The following is a 19,510-nucleotide window of genomic DNA, read 5'->3' on the forward strand; positions in this document are numbered from 1 at the left end:
AACAACAATACATATTTGGTATCGTTGCATCTGTAAAAGTCGAATCTTTCAAAGTAATGCATTATTTACTGCGCACGTTTAACATCGTCCAAGAAAAAAATCAAAAAGGTATATGTATTCAAAAATGGTATATACGGAAACTACAGGATGTACCGCACAAAATGAGCCCTCGCACAACTAGGTTGACGGAGAAATAAAAAAGTTATTGTGCGCAGAAGATGGAGACAGAAAATAATTTTAAAAAAGTTAAATATCTTTAAAAAATATATATATAACTGATATCGTAGTAATCGTACTGATACATAGAATAAAGTTATGTCAGTTTTGTAGCATTTTGTGCGCCGTAAAAACAAGACGCACCGAAAGATGGCGGAATGTCGGTTTTTTTTCCATTTCTCTCCACTTAAAAATTTCAAAACTTTTTTCAGTACATTATATGGTACATTAAATATTACCATTGAAAAATACAATTCGTCCCGCAAAAAACAAGCCCTGATACAGCGATGTTGCTGAATAAATAAAGGAGTTACGTTTTTTTTAAAAGAGGGGGGGGAGGAAAAAACGGAAATGGGGGAAAAAAGCTTGTTCACTAAGAGGTTAATGAACCCTTGGGCTCTTTTCTCCTACTAATAGGAAGGGTAAGGCTGATAGGAGGAGTTAACTCTTCTATTGCTTAGTGTCTGCCTGCTAGTGGCAGGGGCTATACCTGAGGTCTTAGCTGTGTTCTACAACGAACATCAGCGAAACAGATGTTATGGTGAGTAACAACAAAAAAAATCCTGTTTTCTCTGCCATAACCATGTGTGTTGGTGTTTACGTACGTTGGCTCTTGAGCAAGCATATTTCCCCGTCATCCAGTGATATAGCTCTTTTCACATTTGCATGCATACATATGTACCAGAGCGAATGTACTAATGGAAACTCCATGTAAAGAAAGAATGTTGGGCCTCATTCACAAGTGCATGAGGGGTCCGATGTGTTTTTCTTTATTTGGCTCTACTATAGGATCATTATTTGGATCTATTATAGGAGGTAAGCAACAAAAATACTGGCACCTCCAGATCCGGCACATGTCGATCTTGAATATACAGTTTACTCACTGCTACATGTCATCTTGTCTACGTTAAATGATCTTTGTGCATATTATTCAGTACAGTTAAAGCTTTAGACACATCTGTCCCAGAGACTCCACTGGGAGCCTCTGGCATAGATCCAGCACAAAATCCCAGATGAAACTGCAGAATACTGCGCTATATTAACCAGGAAAAAATTGGGGTGGAAATAGGAAGGACATGATTAATGACTAGAGATGAGCGAGCGTACTCGGATAAGCACTACTCGCTCGAGTAATTGGCTTTATCCGAGTATCGCTGTGCTCGGGTCTAAAGATTCGGGTGCCGGCACGGAGCGGGGAGCTGCAGGGGAGAGCGGGGAGGAACGGAGGTAAGATCTTTCTCTCCTTCTCTCCCGCCCGCTCTCCCCTGCTCCCCGCTGCGACTCACCTGTCAGCCGCAGCGGCACCCGAATCTTTAGACCCGAGCTCAGCAATACTCGGATAAAGCCAATTACTCGAGCGAGTAGTGCTTATCCGAGTACGCTCGCTCATCTCTATTAACGACCTATCAGGATATGTCATCAATAGTTGATCGGCTGGGATCCGTCGCTCAGGACCCCGACTGATCAGCTGAGCGCGCACAAGCTGTCAGCGCCGCAATAACACAGAGGTTGGAGCAGAAGCAGTGGAAGTCTGCGCCGACCTCTGTGTAGTGGCCGACACTTGTAACTGCAGGCACAGCTCTCATTGAAATCAATGGGAGCCGTGCCTGCAGTTACAAACGCCGGCCACTACACAGAAGATAGCGCTGAGGCTTGCGATCCAACCAGTGTGTTACTGCGGCGCTGCCAGTATGTGCCCACTCAGCTGTTCGTGGGGCTCCCGAGCGGCGGACCCCAGCCAATCAAGTATTGATGACCAATCCTGATAATAGGTCATTAATAGTATTTCACTGGAAAACCCCTTTAAAGAGTATGTCGGAGATTTTTATAAATAGTCTAGGAGTAGATATAAAATACTGCACCTTTGCAGGGCTCCAGTGCTTACTGTCTCTGCTGTTACGTGAACGGTGAACACAACATCCCCGCTTCCTGTAAGTTGCAGCCAGTTCTGAAATGTGCATGAATTCACATGTCAAGTGAACAATGAAAGTGAAGTTGTTGCTTCCTGCGGCAAAGAGAACTACAGTAAAGGGACAGTTAAAGAGAAATGCTATTCTTATTATATTGCTTTTAATATTACATTGCTGTTATTGCCTTTACAGAAGCAAAATCCACTCATGCAGTACCTAATCCAGTCTTCAGACCAGCCACAAGAAATACTCCAGGATACTTCAGGCCAGAGTGAACATAATACAACAGAAGTTCTAGAAGTCCAACTGCAAGAACCTGCATTACAGACTAGAGTATGTGTCACCTAAGATAACCTAACAGATGTCATTCACATTTGTTTTTTAGGCTGTATTTATGCTTTTTTTTTTCTTTTTTTTTTTTTCTTTCTTTTGCATGAACCGTACAAGGCACATAGATCACTGGCTTTCATATTTTATTGGGTAATTTTTTTCCCTTCTATTATTATGTTTTTTTGTTTTGTTCTTATAGATCAACTTTAGGGCTCACACCAACTAGCAATGCGAGAGTGAGTAAAAGCACATGATTTCACTCTAACCTCGCATCGCAAAGAAGAATGTGCAATATCGCCCATTGTTCCTCAAAAGGCCAGCGGCAGCCCTATTGAAAGCATAGGGAGTACATTGTGCTCCCATGACACAGTAGAAAAAAAAAATTACCTCACCTATAAGAGCCGTCTGGTTCTTCTCTCCAGCCCCGGCAGTCATCTTCTGGTGGCCGGAGCTTTAAAAATCCCTGCTCCAGAAAGTGCTGCCTCTGATTGGCGGAGCGCTGTGGCCAATCACAGGCAGTGCCCAGCTGTCATTGAATGACAGCTGAGCACTGCCTGTGATTGGTCACAGCGCTCAACCAATCACAGGCAATTTTCAGCTGTCATTCAATGACATCTGGGCACTGCCTCTGATTGGCCACAGCGCTCAGCCAATCAGAGACGGCGCTTTCTGGAGGCAGGGATTTTTTAATCCCCGGCCACCAAATGACAAAAAAAGACTGCCGGGGCCAGAGAGAATAGCCAGATGGCTCTTCTAGGTAAGTTAAATTATTATTATTTTTTTTTTTAACAGCTAGGCATGATTTTCAGGAAAGTGCTTATATTTCAAGTCCTTCACCGAAAATCAGCACCGCGGTGGTGACCTTCATTCCATTGCTATCAATGGGGCTGCAGCAGCGCTGATCCCATTGAATGCAATGGGATAGCATCGTGGCCTGCTGTGACAAGGGCATTCCTTCATTCCCGCGGTCCCTTCAGAGGTGAAGGAATCCTCTGCCATAGCTGTCACAGCTGTGTGAGGGAAACGCAATGTATTCCCTATGTTTTTAACGGGGCCGGCGCTGCTGCGACCGGCCCCACTGAAAACGATGGGTGATATTGCACATTTTTCTTTGCGCCAAGAGGTTAGAGTGAAAACATCGCTAATGAGAATGAAACCATTGACAAGTCGAATTGCCAGTGGGTGTGAGCCCTTATAAAGGTGGTAGAAAAAACTGTTGGATTCTGCAGTTGTCTTGTAAACCAGTACAGTTACAAAGTTGGCAAATCTGTTGAATGAACAATAATGGCAACTAAAGGGCAAGTTTGTATTGTACAAGAAATTTAAATAAATTATATTTCAGGTCATCGACATTCATCGCTTTGTTTTATTCACAACGATTTTTTACAAATGCAGCAAAACACTGAATGGCCACTTTATTAGAGATGCTAGCTGGCGCTTTCACGATTGGAGCTTCCTTGTATGAAAATTAGACCTGTGACTCCCGGATTGCAGCTTAAAATCAAGTGAGCAAATTTTACTCGGATTAGTTTAAGTTTAAATCCACATGAAAATAGGAAAATCTAACGATCTGAGTGACTTTAGTGAGGCCTGGTTGTCGTTGCTAGACTAGCGGGGGTAGTCTTTCAAAAACTGGTAATCTTGAGCAAAACTGATAATCTTGTGGTGTTTTCTCGTGCAATGATGTGAAAAATATACAGAGAATGGTATGATTGAAGAAAACCAGCAGAAGGCAACTTGACGATAAAAGGGGTCAGAGGAGGATATCAAGAATTCCTTTGCTACTTTGGGACACAGCTGAGTTTGGGATGATGATATTCTTGGTTATTATATAAGATATTTGGCATCTTTTTATATATCAACAAGAGCGGAATAAACAAAAGGAAGTACTATGGAAGGGAGGAAGAAGAGCAACGTACCCACTATCAGGAACTCTTGTAATGGATCATCGAGAACAGTTGTGTGGAGAAGTGAGAATCCACGATTTCTGAACTTACTAGGAAATAATACATCATATACATTGTGGTGGTACGTTGTGAGAGGGGGGGGGGGGTTAGGGGGTTTGAGGGGGTGATTGGGTTAGTTGAGTTGTTAAAAAAATTGAAAACTTTAATAAAGAGCATTTAATTAAATGAATTGCTCTGATGGAGTATGCGTTGCAAACTCAAACTGAATAAAACGCTGATGCTCCAACTAATATGTCAAGTGCAAATCTCCTCGTTCCTTGGCATGGATGGACTATATAAGGTCAGGCGACCATTTCTATTTTCGTTGCTAAAAGACATAAGCAAGACTTCAGTGGGCAAAGGAGTGCAAAAATTGGACCATTGAGCTGTGGAAAAAACATCTTGGTCAGAAGAATACAGATTTCTCGTCTGTTATCATTGGGGGACACAGCAAAGACCTTGGGTATAGCTTCTGCCACTAGGAGGCGACACTAAGCACAAAAGTGTTAACTCCTCCCACTAGCTATACCCCTCCTGCAAGCAGCATGCTAGCTCAGTTTTTTTGCTTAGTGTCTAGGAGGCAGGACTGTCTCTCCTGCTGAGACTATTTTTTTCTTTCTTTTGCATTTTTCAATTTTTCCTATCTTTTCCGGAAGGCCAGGGCATAACGCGGAGGCAGGACTCTCCCCGTTAACCCACCGAGTGCGGCGAACAGAGGTGATATGTAACCCTCTGTTGTCTGCCGGGCCCCCTCCGAAGAAAAGGAGGCACACTCGGCCACCAAACTGAGTGTGACCCGCCAGCCATAGAGCCCCCCTTATTTATGGTCCGGCATCCACTGCCCCACCAAAGGCAGGCGATGATGGGGAGAAGCTCTGCTGGAGCCCGGGAGCCACCCTACCTCAGGAAGGAGGTAAGTATGTGGGTTTATTTTGTTATTGCGCCCGATGTGCGTTGCGCCTGCTGCGCTACTTTGTTTCCCGTTGCGCTGCTTGTTAGCTGCGCTGCTAGTTATGCCGCCTGCTGCGCTGTTACAGGGCGGCTGCGGCTTATGCCCCGCAGCGCCGATGTTTATGCTGCGCCCGCGGCTGTTTGGTGGGCGCCCGCGGCTTAGGTGCCGCGGCGGTATGGTGGGCGGCCCTTTTTAACTCGGCGCAGTGTGACCGCGACTGATGTGCTCTCGGCGGCCGCCCGCTCCCAGGGCGGCTGCGGCTTAGGCACTACCGACCGGCCGCGGCCATTTTGTTGGGACCGTCCGCGGCTGCTGTGTTGGGCCGCCCGGCTGATGTGCCACTGGGCCGCCCGTACTGTCTGCTGTGCTGCCGGCCGCCCGCGTCTACCTGTTGGGCGGCCGCAGCTGATGTGCCACTGGCCGCCCGCGATGTCTCCCCCCGCGGTTGGTGCGCGGCTGATGGCGGGCCCCCCCCCCCCGGCTGATGTGCCACCGGCCGCCGCGAGGTCTCCCCCGCGGTTGCTGGAGCGGCCGGTGTGCTGCTGGCCGTCCGCGGCTGATGTGCCGCCGGTCGCCTGCGGGTGACGGCCGCGGTTGATGCGCGGCTGATGGCGGCCCCACCCGCGGCTAATGTGCCTCCGGCCGACCGCGCCTGTTGAGGACGGCTGCGGTTTGCGCTGCCGGCCGCCCGCGGCTGGGGTTGCCGTGGTCTCGGCGCGTCCTGCTGCTCGTTTCGTGCAGGGGCTCCTCGCGCCGTCGGCCGGGCATGCAGACGCCAAAGCGGGCGTTTGAATTTTCCCGCCAAGCGGGCGTTTGAATTTTCCCGCCAAGCGGGCGTTTGAGTTTTCCCGCCAAGCGGACGTTTGAGTTTTCCCGCCAAGCGGACGTTTGAGTTTTCCCGCCAAGCGGACGTTTGAATTTTCCCGCCAAGCGGACGTTTGAATTTTCCCGCCAAGCGGACGTTTGAATTTTCCCGCCAAGCGGACGTTTGAATTTTCCCGCCAAGCGGGCGTTTGAATTTTCCCGCCAAGCGGGCATTTGAGTTTTCCCGCCAAGCGGACGTTTGAATTTTCCCGCCAAGCGGGCGTTTGAATTTTCCAGCCAAGCGGGCGTTTGAGTTTTCCCGCCAAGCGGACGTTTGAATTTTCCCGCCAAGCGGACGTGTAAAATTTTTCCGCCAAGCGGGCGTGTGTATTTTCCCCGCCAAGCGGGGGTGTGTATTTTCCCCGCCAAGCGGGGGTGTGTATTTTCCCCGCCAAGCGGGGGTGTGTATTTTCCCCGCCTAGCGGGCGTGTGTATTTTCCCCGCCTAGCGGGCGTGTGTATTTTCCCCGCCTAGCGGGCGTGTGTATTTTCCCCGCCTAGCGGGCGTGTGTATTTTCCCCGCCTAGCGGGCGTGTGTATTTTCCCCGCCTAGCGGGCGACTACTCGTGGTGGCCCGCGTCCCTCTTTCTGTAGCGCCGCACAGCCGGTTTGCCGGCCCCACTCTCCGTGTCGGCGCAGGGACATTTTAGAATCGCCTCCAAGCGGCCACGCTCTCGGCGCCACGCGCAGCACGAGATTTTTAGAGGTTGTGCACCAGCATCGCCCCCTACAGCAGAGTTGGTCACATGTTTCCTGCATGCGTTGCCGCCGGTCAGGACAGCTGGTGGATAACCGTATCGCACGGCCACCATTGCCTTGCTGCTGAACAGATTGCGTAGCTTGCGACATTCGGGCGTTCGATTGCCATAGGCTGGCGTATAATGCTACTGTGCAACCCGCTTTGCCCGTAGGCAGCAGCTGACCACTCCTTACGCAATCTTCTCTGTGAGACTGAGGTAGCTGGGACCCCTTCCGTACTACACACAGACTATCGGTGGCTCCCGGGTCGCTGATAGCGCCCCTATTACCCCTTCCATACAGAAGGAGTACCACACAGCTACCCATATCTACTCCGGACCGGGTTGAGCGTTGCCTGACGGAAGCTCCCCCATTGCCCCCTGCAGTTCCCTGCAGCCAGCAGTACCGCGGTGTCTAAGTCCAGGATGACACGCGGACAGGGCGGCCAGAGCCACATGCCAGGTGTGCTCTCGCTACAGCTCTATATAGACTGACAACAGTGTGCGAACTCTTGTCAGCATTACTCTGGGCTCGCTGACTGGATTCATCGTTCCCCATGTCGGCTCCGCACCGGGTTGAGCCTTACATGTCGGCAACTCCCCTGTGGTTCCTCCCGCGGTCACAGGTACCATAGTGTCCGCGTCCAGGAGGACATGCTGGCGGGGCGGCCAGAGCCACACCAAGTGCGCCCGCGTTGTAATTCGAGATTAAGCAGAGAGAATCTCCTCTTACAGATAACAGTATGCGATCCCTTGTCAGTAATCACACAGGAGTCTCTGGACTCATTTTTCCTCATGTCTGTCCTGAATCCGGTTGAACTCCTCTACAGACAATCGCATCACAGTGTCCGTGTCCAGGAGGACACGATGACAGCGGCCGGCAAGGGTCACATACTATGTGCGCGCTCGTTAAGGAACGAGACTACATCCAGCTGGAGAATATCTTGCCCTACGTGCAACAGGGTTCAAGGTGCTTGTCGGCAGTACCCCGGGTGGCTGAGACCGGGGGTACTTCCATGCCCGAAACAGTGCATACACTGATTTGAGCAGGGGTCAGCTTCGTCCCCTCAGTAGTTTCCTGCACCCTGAGTCGCAGTTTGGGACCGAGCCGCATATCAAGGGCGCCCTCTCCTGCCGTACTGGTCTACAAGCTGATTATCAGCGGTACCCCGGCCTTGATGTTAGGCCTGACCGGGTTGCCCTGGCTTTACAGCTAGCCCCCCCGCTTTTTCCTGCAGGCAACCAGACCGCTATGTCCGATGCCGGGATAGCACGCGGACAGGGTCCGGCTAGTACCACATCGGTATGGGGTCTCGCTATTGTACGAGAGTTGCACAACATGTATTGGGCCTTGTGTGGAGCAAGGTGTTAAGGCAGCAGTATGCAGGCCAAAACTCTTAAGTAAGTGAAACAGCCGTTGGGCTTTCTTCGGTCTGACTAAGTCTTGTGGTACCCTTCTGAGGAATATACTATTCTCAGGAATTCGGTGAACACGTCGTATTCACCTCCACCCCACAGAGGCTTACCTCCAGACTTTTTTCATAACGGCTAGCCTCCCTGGAGTGACCACCGGCAGCTTCCTACAGGCAACTTAGGGCGATCTACGATGACAGAAGAGCCGCATACTTTTTTAGGCCCCCACCACAGACATAAGTGACGCGGGGCGCCCCTCCGGCGGCACTTTGTAATGCCGAGTTCGTTTCTTTCGGGCGTTCTCTGAACTACAAGGCATGTGTACTCTCTAGGAATCATGGACCGCTAGTTCTACAGCCGTGTCAGTAGGACGTGGCTAGCTCTCTGCAGGAGACGGCTCCTGCGGACCCTGGTGGGGTGCAGAACAGGCCACGTTTCTCCCATTGGGGATAGGGAGACTGACCGTAGGAGTGCTCGGTATTCTAAACGGTCGCTAGTGTCGGTTCAGGTGTAGAGCGCTGATCCTCAGCAAACTAGGCCCGCCTAGTCGCTTGCGAGACTGATTGCGCATAGGAAGCTAAAACGTCCAATGGGGTTAAGACTGACAGATCCAGCGACTCGCTGCGACTCTCCTGCATTATGTCTTGCAGGACAGAGTAAGACAGTCCATACTTGTACTGTCTGCAGTTTTGGGGTTCCTCCATCCCTATTGTGGAGGTTTCCTCAAAGGGATCAGTGAGTCTCGTACCAGGGTACCCTTGCTGCCTCTTGCGATCAATTTTTCTGTACCCAGTGGATTCACACGGTTACATTGCATCCCAGCACGGGGCCAGCCCTAGTTGATCACGAAATGGGCAGAAGTCCTCGCTAGCCCATGGGGCCATGCAGAGGCGGACGCCGTGGGCATTGTTGCAGAATCATGGAACCAAACTTTTTCCTCTTACGACCCCTTTTTCAAGTTACAGCTAATCAGACAGCCGACGCCATGGACGGAGGCTGTCAGCATATACAGCATCAAGGTCATACGGCAGGCCTTCCAACCGTGGTCAACACAGGAGTCCAGCATGAGACGGTTGCATATCTCAACAGGTCGTTTCTCCACTAGCGTCTGGAGTCGAAGGTCCCTTCATCACGGAGGGATTGTGGAGATGAGGTTAAATACCTGGAGGTATATGGGACCTGACTTACAACTAAGTCTCCTGGTAGAAGGTCCACAACCCTGATGTTTCGGTGCCTATGGCTCCACAGTTTCATCTTCGGATGCCGATTGGGTACGGATAGTACAGGAAACGGTCGTTATCTACCCGCGGTATGGCCTACCGCCGGTATCAGGATCCACTTCGGTGAGGTATCGGTGGGCACCTTCTCGGTAGTTCCAGGGAACGCTCCAGGGCAGGTTTCTCGGTTGACTACGCCGGAGTTCCTCGTGCAGGTAGCATGCTTCAGTCACGCTGGCGCGCTGCCGGTAATTCCGGCAACTCCGACTGGATCCCTGCTTTTCCGGAGTGGACTCCTTACAATGACTCTGCCTTGCAGCAATTCAGGGCGACTATGCCAGCAAGGTCATATTCTCAGGCCGTATTATTCGGAAGGCGTGTGCCTCGTCGGAAGCTCCTTGTCTGGGTTTTGTTCTTTTTTCTTCCCTCTGAAGGTGGATGGGGCTGTTGTTTAGGCTCTGTCTGAGCATGCGGGATACCTAGCCATCCATTAACGCTGGTCGCAGTTGAAGGACAGATTGCGTCCTTACACATGCGATGCCTTATATTTTCCCGCCCCCTTGGGTACTGCTCTAGAACGTCCCAAGGTCTTTGCTGTGTCCCCCAATGATAACAGACGAGAAAACAAGATTTTGTAAGAACTTACCGTAAAATCTCTTTCTCGTCTTGTTCATTGGGGGACACAGCACCCACCCAGTCTGGTGTTGGAACTGTGACGTATACTCCCTAGGGGAGGGTCCGCGGTGCCGTCGCACACGGTGTTGGAATGAGTTACAGTTCGTGAGTATTGTTGTTGATTATCTATGTTGTATCCTACTGGCTGCTCCTACTGCTTGCACACAAACTGAGCTAGCATGCTGCTTGCAGGAGGGGTATAGCTAGTGGGAGGAGTTAACACTTTTGTGCTTAGTGTCGCCTCCTAGTGGCAGAAGCTATACCCAAGGTCTTTGCTGTGTCCCCCAATGAACAAGACGAGAAAGAGATTTTACGGTAAGTTCTTACAAAATCTTGTTTTCTCTTGCATCTTGCTGATGGAAGGATCAGGATTTGGTGCAAGCAGCATGCATCGATAAACTTCTCCTACCAGTTGTTCAGCCTAACAGTATCTCCATCTTATTTGTGGAAACTAGAGGAAGCACCGCTTTCCGCATGGGCCAATATTCCTGCAGAACTATTTAAGCCTAGTGAAAACTAAAGGGCCTTTTATGTACCATAAATATTCTTCAAAATTCGCTCAAAAGACATCTTTTGAGCGATAATCGTTGTGTGTAAATGTGTGCCCATCGTGCACTTACTGTGCACTTTTCGTCCATCGCTGAGTTAAGCTTAAAATCCATCTGGACTGATACATCTATTCTTTCAGCTACTATCCCTCTGTAGAACAATAGCTATGTATTTAGAGAACAGACCACCCGCTGTTCTCTAAATACATGCAAATGAAGCTAGTTAGCTACTAAAGGGCTGATTAGCCCATTAGTAGCTAATACAAAATGATCACTCTGATGAATATTGAACGATTATCTGTGTGTGTAAATGCACTACTTATTGATGTGGTTCTGAAGAACAAAGTAAGCCCAACCCGCTACTAGATAGGGGTCACTAATAAAGTAGCCATTCACTGTATGTAAGGAATTACAACATAACATAGTGAGGGTTTGATATTTGCAATGCTGTGTGCTGCCCTTCTTGTTAACACCTTAAGGCCTCATGTCCACTAGCTAAAGGAATTGCGGATTCCGTGGCGGATTTTGCCCATAGGGAATCATTGGCCATACGCGGTCCATTAAATTGATTTTTGCATCCCACAGATGGCATTTTAAAAGAATTGCGTTTTTCACGCGCGGGAGAAAAAATGCGGCACGCTCAATTCTGCCGCGGATTTCGCGCGGATCGGCAACATTGATAGCAATGTGTGCAGATATCTGCATGCAAAAAAAACCAAACATTTAAAGCAAATCTGCGCGGAATCCGCCGCAGAAATCCGTGGGAGATTTTGCGCAGATTGTATTTTTCAAGTGGACATGAGGCCTAAGTGTACCTGTAAGTTTCCACAGGGCCCCCGTCACCTAAAAAATGGGTGACTGTTTCCTTTACTCTAGTAGGAATTTTTTTTGTTAGGTATAGAGATGAGCGAGCATACTCGGAAGGCAAATTACTTGAGTGAGTATCGGCATTTTCGAGTAACTGCCTGCTCTTCCGAAAAGATTCGGGGGGGAGATCTCTCTCTGTCCCTCTCCCCCCTTCTGCTATCCCCCGCTCACCCCCGCCAACCCCCAAATCTTTTCGGACAAGCAGGCAGTTACTCGAAAATTCTGATACTCACTCGAGTAATTTGCCTTACCGAGTATGCTCGCTCATCTCTAGTTAGGTACATATAATATATTGGATAAGAAGAATATAAAATGTGCGCTCCGCACGGAGCACAGTCCAAAATATTCATAATAATGACTACGTGTCCTGCTGATACTGAAGGTGCTTCTACACAGAATGTTTATTATTCAAATTCCCACATTCCAGCGAGGATCTGAACGTTTATCTTTCAGTGTAAATGCATGCAGCGACTGAACGACAACTGTTCGTTCCATGTAAACAGGCAGTCATTAATTTATGAACTACTGTCTGCTTACTGTGAATGGAGACAGGTGGGCTGGAGATCGTCCCATGTAAAAGCACCCCAAGGCCAGTTTCACACAGGTGCTAATCTTGCGCAAGTTTTATGCGCTGTAAAACTCGCAAAACTCGTACATGTCCGAATTCCATTGTTTTGAATTGAGTCCTACACGAGTGACACTGCGAGGAAAAAAATATGGGATGTTCTATTTTATTTTTTTTTCGCATTCCTCGGAACGCTTTGCCCATTGATTTCAGTGGGACCTTTTAATACATTGCATGCCATGTGATACCAGAAACTCTTGCGAGAGGATCGGAATTTCACAGAAACGAGGCTTTTTTTGCCTGAAAATTGCCTTGCATCCGCTGGTAAAACGCATGTTTACAAGCGCGATATTAGCCTGATATCTTGCTTGCCCATGTGAAGGTAGCCTTACACAAAGCCATGTTAAAACACCAGTTCCCAGCACGATATAGACAAACCACAATCATTGTGGGATGTGCTTAGGTGCTGGGCAGCCCACCAAATCTAAGTATGGGTGTTAGCAATACGCTTTTGCCAGCCTGGTGCTTTACATGGAACCATAAATGTGGCACTTTAGAGCTCACACAGGCGTATTTGCACTGCATATTAACCCTTTCCAATCCACTGACGTCTAAAGACCTTCTGATTGAAGGCCGTACAGCTTCTGATGTCGGAAGACACCCAGCAGGGTATTCTTACTGTATATTACTTACCGGATTTGCATTGCAGAATCCAGAGCGGGATCCGCCTCGGGGTTCCGCAGCAAATACCTTCTATAGCATGCTACGGAAAAGTGTTTTTTTTTTCTGCACACGAGCGGAAATCAATTACGAGGAAAAATCTCAGTATGTTCTATTTTGGAGCGGATTCAGCGCAAACGACTTCCATTGCAGTCAATGGAAGCCGTCAGACCCATGGTCCTTCCGCAATTGACATTAGGGCAAAGTTCATAGAATTTGCGTCATTGCTAGGCGATGATGCAGGAAAAGCAAGGTTTAAAAAAAAAAAAAAAAAAATCTGTACTCAGCATGTCCGACGGCAAGCCATCTGGACCATATACGCAGCACAGAAAATGACAGGTACGCGGGATCACCGACCGAGCACAGGGTCAGATTTCGGTCCGGAATCTGAGTAGGTCATGTGCAGCCGGCCTTAAAACAACACCAAAGATCTAGTGCAGATTTTTAAAGTTGAGGATTCTGTACACCAAAACATTAAATCAACTGCCTAATATTGTGTAGGTCGTACTTGTGCCATTAAAACGGCTCTGGCCAGTTGAGGCCTGGATTCCACAATACCTCTGAAGGGGTTCAGTGGTATCTGGCACCAAGACGTTGGTAATGGCAACATTAGACCTATATGTATGTTAGATGTGTGTGGGGATTTATATGGAGTCGAGCCCATTCCATACACAGCAGCTTTAGTCATTGACACACTGGACAAAAAAAAATCTACATGGGAATTGCCAATTTTTAAATGTGCAGTGTATCTATTTATGCTGCAGGTTTTAAAGGGGTTGTCTGGTTACCGACCGCATCCCTTTAATAGTGCTCACTGTAGTTAAATAATAAACTGAACAGTACTTGCCCCTCCTTTGCCACCAGGATCCAGCTTTACAGCCCCACCGTGGTCCTTATGTTTGTTGTATCCATTCAGATTCAGAGAACAAGCCTGACTTCTGGTGACGTCAACTCTCACAGCAGATAGCGGGACCCGTGCTGGGGCTTCAATGCTGTATCCCATCGGTGGAGAAGGATGAAAATTTGTAGCAAATTCAAAGCATTTTGCAACAAAATTCAAGGCAAAAACCATACTATTTGATATGGATTTTGTTGCTGTAGATGTTTGCCATGTACTCTACGGATTTTTCAACTGCATACTGTGCTGAACGTATCCTAAGTGTATATTCAAATAAGGAAAATGGAACAATTCCTCTGCAGCGCAAACTGTTGGATAGCCGCATTCCTCCAAATCCATGCCAGACCCTTTATACAGGTCTTAACAAAGATTGAAAATTGAAAACCAAGCCAAAATCCATACACAGACAGCTGTTTCGGTGTGATTGCCCCTCATCCGTGTGCAGTAGGATTCTAGCTTGGCTTGCGAGAGGCCTATGACGTGAGGCGAGAGGGGTATTGTCTCTCCTGGAGGAGAGCACCTAGAAAGTAAGCTGGGTAGATTTATAAAGGCCATGCATGCTCCTCTGGGTAATATGCAAATAAGGCATATTCCCCAAAGGAGTGCTCTCCTCAAGGAGAGACAGCACCCCTCCTGACTAAGTGTATGTTCACACGGCGTGGATACTAGTTTTCCTAAACAGATTTGCATGCAGACTATGTGCCGTGTGGATGAGATTTTAACAATCCTATCCATGTCCTACAGACATTGACCTGCGGTCCGATTTTAGATCTGCAGTATTTTATGCTGCAAACTTTCACCACCGATTTTACCTCCTCTAGTGAGAGCGGTGAAATCTACAATAAATTGGCCGTACCAAAAAACGCAAGATTTCCATTGGAGAGCTGCAGCTTCAAAACTGGCAGCATTTCGCCGCGGGTTTTGGAACGGTTCGGCCACTAGCATTCTGCTGCGGCTTTCTCTCCCTCTAGAGAGAGAGTGAGGCCGCAGCAGAAAAAAAAATTGACATGCCACGGAATTGAATTCCGTGCCCCAAGGGATTGGCCACCCTGTGTGGACAAGATTTTTGCAAAATCTCATCCACATGGCTGGCTAATCCCAGGATTAGGAGCCACAGGTGGAATGGCCGCATGGAAATTCCGTGGCAATTTCATCCCATGTGAACCCAGCCTAACACCGTTGGGTCCTAATAATGTCAGACTATCAGCTGTGAGACCCCTTTTAACAATGGAAATGGTAACCCCCAGTTATAAATTAATTCATTAATATTCAGCAGGAATAACAGAGGAGCCGCATAATGTAGTGTTAAAGGATGCTCCAGAATGATTTCATATTAGAAGTAATTAGTAAAACATGTCAGAGCTGCCTGCTGCTCTTTAACCCTTCATGCTGCAGTCCTTTTTGTTTTTTTTAAATTTTCCTACTCACTGTCAAACACATCATATTTTTTCCCCAGCAACTCGGCTATGTGATTGTTTATTTTTGCGGGATAAGGCCTTAGTCAGACGGGCGTTTAGCCACGATTTGCGCATGCGTCCGGTGATTTTATAAAACCATTGCTTTGCAATGGTATCGGACACATGAGCGCTTTTTATGCGCTCATCCGATAAATTATAGAACAAAAAAATCGCAGATCGCACCTATCTGCGATTTCTGTTCTCTTCTCTATATGCGCTCCATGGGGCCGGCGGCAGCAGCGCCGACCCCATTGAGAACATATAGAAGACAAATCATTCTTCTCTGCCACAGCTGTAACAGCTGTGGCAGAGAAGAACGATGTTTGCCCATTGAATTCAATGGAGCGGCAATACAGCCGCTCCATTGAAAGCAATGGGCTGCCGGCGTGCGCGGGGTGAATTGTCGGGAAGGGGTTAAATATATAAACCCTTCCCTGCAATTGATCCTAAAATGTGTTAAAATAAAAAAAAATTGTATACTCACCTTTCCGCTGCAGCCGGAGTCCAGACGCGGCCGCTGTCAGTTCTCCTGAACTGCTTCTTGGCACTATTCAGCCGGCGGGGCTTTAAAATCCCCGCCTGCTGAATGATCTGCCTCTGATTGGTCACAGCCTTGACCAATCAGAGGCTGAAAACACTCACACACCCATTCATGAATTCATGAATGGGTGAGTGACTGCTGCCTCTCAGCGCTGAGCCAATCAGGGGCAGGTCTGACTCACATCCATTCATGAATTCATGAATGGGTGTGAGTGAGGCATGCCTTTGATTGGCTCAGCGCTGAGCCAATCAGGGGGCAGGTCTGACTCACACCCCCTTCACACCCACTGCAGGACGGCCGCTCGGAGCTCCGGCTCCCGGCAGAAGGTGAGTATACAATTTTTTTTTATTTTAACACATTTTAGGATTAATTGCAAGGAAGGGCTTATATATTTAAGCCCTTACCGACAATTCATCCCGGGCTCGCCCGCAGCGCATTGCTTTAAATGGAGACGGCTCTATTGCCGTCTCCATTGAATGCAATGCGCTGGACAGCTCCGGCCCGTTTCTAATGAAACGCGGCTAGGAGCAGATTTTCGGGCGATTTGCGGGCGACTTGCGCGCACCGGTCACGCGATTTGCGGATGCGCATCCGTCATGCGATCCGCAAATCGCGCGAAGAAACGCCCGTCTGACTAAGGCCTAAGTTGTATTTTTTCAATGGTACCATTTTACATACCATATAAAGTACGAGTAAAAAACTTGTAAAAGAATTTTTAAGTGCAGAAAAATGTGGTTAAATTCAATAGTGCCAATTTTTGCAGGTTTTTACAGCGTTCAAGGTGCAATAAAAATGACACATTATATCTTTATTCTGTGGATGGGTACAATTATGGCAGTACCCAATTTATATAGCTTTTTTATGCTGGTAGTGCTTAAAAAATTAAATAAATACCTTTTTTAAGGAAAAGAAAATTCTGTTGCCATTTTTTGACCCCTATAAAACTTCATTTTTTATTTTGTGCGAGGGCTTTTTTTTTTGTAAGGCAAACTGCAGTTTTCATTAGCACCGTATTGTTTTTCTGTACATACAATTTTATTATAGCTTTTTATTCAATTTTTTTCTTTGAGATTGGGTGGCCAAAAAAGTGCAATTCTGGCCTAAAGGTCCATATTACCCTCCCTATATGCTCCTTCCTGGCTGCTCTCCCCCCACCCCTCTGCTCTGCACACAGCTATACATTTTGTGTTCCCGACCCCACTTTAAATACATGTAGTTCCAGTTTTATCAGTGGTTGTGGGGGAGCCGCGGGTGCTTGGGATGTGAGTATTGTTTTTTTGTAATATTTTATAACATCTCTCGCAACTGCTATCAATTTTTTTCTCATGAATTGGAAAACGCTTTTAGTAAGAAGTTGCGATTATATTTATGCCCTTTATATATAGGTTGAAGAGGACCCGGAACTTGAGGTACCCTGCATAGAACCCTTCCCTGTTGGTGAAGATATGTGGGATGAAAACTGGTCTTTTTCTGGAAGACCATCATCTGTTAAAGGTGCTTCAAAACTACCTTCAAACAATGCCGGTGACCATCAGGAGGAGAAACCGAAGCCAGAGGTTACTATCTACATATGTCCTCATTTTAGGGAAAGGGGTGACCTAAACTGTACACTAAACTACTGGGTTTTTTGTTTTTTATAGGAAGTAAATGACTTAAAGAAAAAGTGCCATGAAGCTTTCTCCCCACCTCTGGAGGAATTTTACATTTCTCTGATTGAGTCTAGAAACACAGTGGAGAACTCTACAATTCTACAATCTCCACCAGAGAGATGTGATGAGTTTGAGAAGACTCCTCAACCTGCTGCAGATCTTCAAGGTGAAAAGCTGTAATACTCTGCAGTGAGACATGTCACCTATTTGAATAGAAAATGCTTGATTGGAGAGCAGCTCTTTTCAGTTCCTTTATATTACCCCCTGTGGATGTTGCCCCTCTTCTTTTAGACTACCAAATCTCTAGACATTTATTTCTTTTTTTCATGTGATTTCAGGTAATTGTTTCTTAGAGGTTTCACTGTATATGGCAACACTGTATTTTGTGACCCTTTTAGAACCACCAGCCCTTGTTTGTATTCTGGTTACTGTGCACCAGCAACTGGTAACTGATGGAAAAAAAAAGTTTCCTTCATCAGTGCAAACAGCAGAGCAGTTTTGTTTTTTGTTTTTTTTTTCACATATTTAGATGGAAAACAGGAGAAACATATAGCATACTATGTATGTAAAGCTTTAGGCCTCATGTCCACGGGCAAAAGAAGAATTAAAATCCGCAGCGGATTTTAACTCTTCTCCTGCACGCGGATCCGCACCCCATAGGGATGCATTGACCACCCGTGGGTAGATAAATACCCGCGGCTGGTCAATAAAAGTCATTTTTTTTTCTAAAATGGAGCATGAAAAAATCTGGATCATGCTCCATTTTCGTGCGGGTCTCCCGCGGGCTTCTATTGAAGCCTATGGAAGCCGTCCGGATCCGCGGGAGACAAAAATCGGAATTTACTCACCCGCTCCGGTTCTTCCCTTCGCCGCGGCTCCATCTTCTCTCCGTCGCGGCCGGATCTTTTTTCTTCGGGCCGGCGCATGCGCATCCGCCGGGCCGAAGAAAGAAGATCCGGCCGCGATGCAGGAAAGATGACGCCGCAGCGAAGGGAAGATCCGGAGCGGGCGAGAGGTGAGTTTATTCTTATTTTTCTGCCTCATGTCCGCGGAGCAGGAGGGATCCGCTACGGATTCTCCATGGAGAATCCGTAGCGGGCCTGATTTTCCCTGTGGACATGAGGCCTTAGGGTAAGCCTAACAGGCAAAGAAGGGGGTTAATCCATTTCACCCCTCTCATTCACTACCAAGGACGTATTTGATACGACTTTAGGGAACAAGACTGGTTTTGTGTTTTTTTTCCAGGAGAGGGGATGCTGCAAGTGACATCAGGAAGAATGATCGCAACTGGTTCTACATCAGCTCTGGGTCAGACTCTTAGCTGCAAGCCTAAATTTGTATTGGTTTACTTACCATACATGCTTTGATGTAAAATTGCATGAAGGTGCCAATGCATGTAAAGTGCCAGGAGACACGGATAATATACGATTTTATTTATTTTTTGAATTCACATTTTGTATAAGTTAACAATATGACAATTATTGTGGTAGCGGAAGGTTAAACCGTTGCTACTGTACTTCTGCCTTGATATGAGGTTTACATATCCGTGAATGTTAGCTTGATCATATACTGTTGCAATCAAAATTATTCAACCTCCATTTCTTATTTATTTGCCAAACTTATAGACTATAAAAACAATCACAACTAATATAAAAGTGGTTTCTCTAAACTTAACACAAAATGACATTTTTCAGGGTTATTGCATTATTCAACTGCTTTATGGTAAAGCATCTTAGTACTTCGAGAACTTTTCTTATTATGACCTACTGCAAACATATGATGTAAAGCCAGACAGGAGCTTCTGATAGCATTCACCTCCAGTTCACTAATATTCTTGGGTTTGTGTGTTGCAACTGCCACCTTCAATCCCACCAAAGATTTTCTGTGGGGTTTACATCGGGCAAATATGATGTCCATTAGAGGATCTAACTTCAGAAATCAAGCCTTGGTGGACCTTGAGATATGCTTGGGATCATTGTCCTGTTGGAAGGTTCAATGACGCCCAA

General features: G+C 47.2%; 1 protein-coding gene across 1 annotated transcript in view; it reads left to right on the forward strand.

Annotated features, from left to right (window-relative positions):
• TDRD5 (tudor domain containing 5) overlaps window positions 1-19,510 on the forward strand; it is an 82,692-nt gene that overhangs the window by 49,012 nt on the left and 14,170 nt on the right. The window contains exons 13-15 of the mRNA XM_066594447.1: window positions 2,317-2,459; window positions 17,241-17,411; window positions 17,496-17,670. Of these exons, the coding sequence (XP_066450544.1) occupies window positions 2,317-2,459; window positions 17,241-17,411; window positions 17,496-17,670 (489 nt within the window). The remainder of the gene's footprint in view (window positions 1-2,316; window positions 2,460-17,240; window positions 17,412-17,495; window positions 17,671-19,510) is intronic.

Source organism: Eleutherodactylus coqui, chromosome 3 (assembly GCF_035609145.1).
Source record: "Eleutherodactylus coqui strain aEleCoq1 chromosome 3, aEleCoq1.hap1, whole genome shotgun sequence".
In the NCBI taxonomy this organism is placed as follows: domain Eukaryota; kingdom Metazoa; phylum Chordata; class Amphibia; order Anura; family Eleutherodactylidae; genus Eleutherodactylus; species Eleutherodactylus coqui.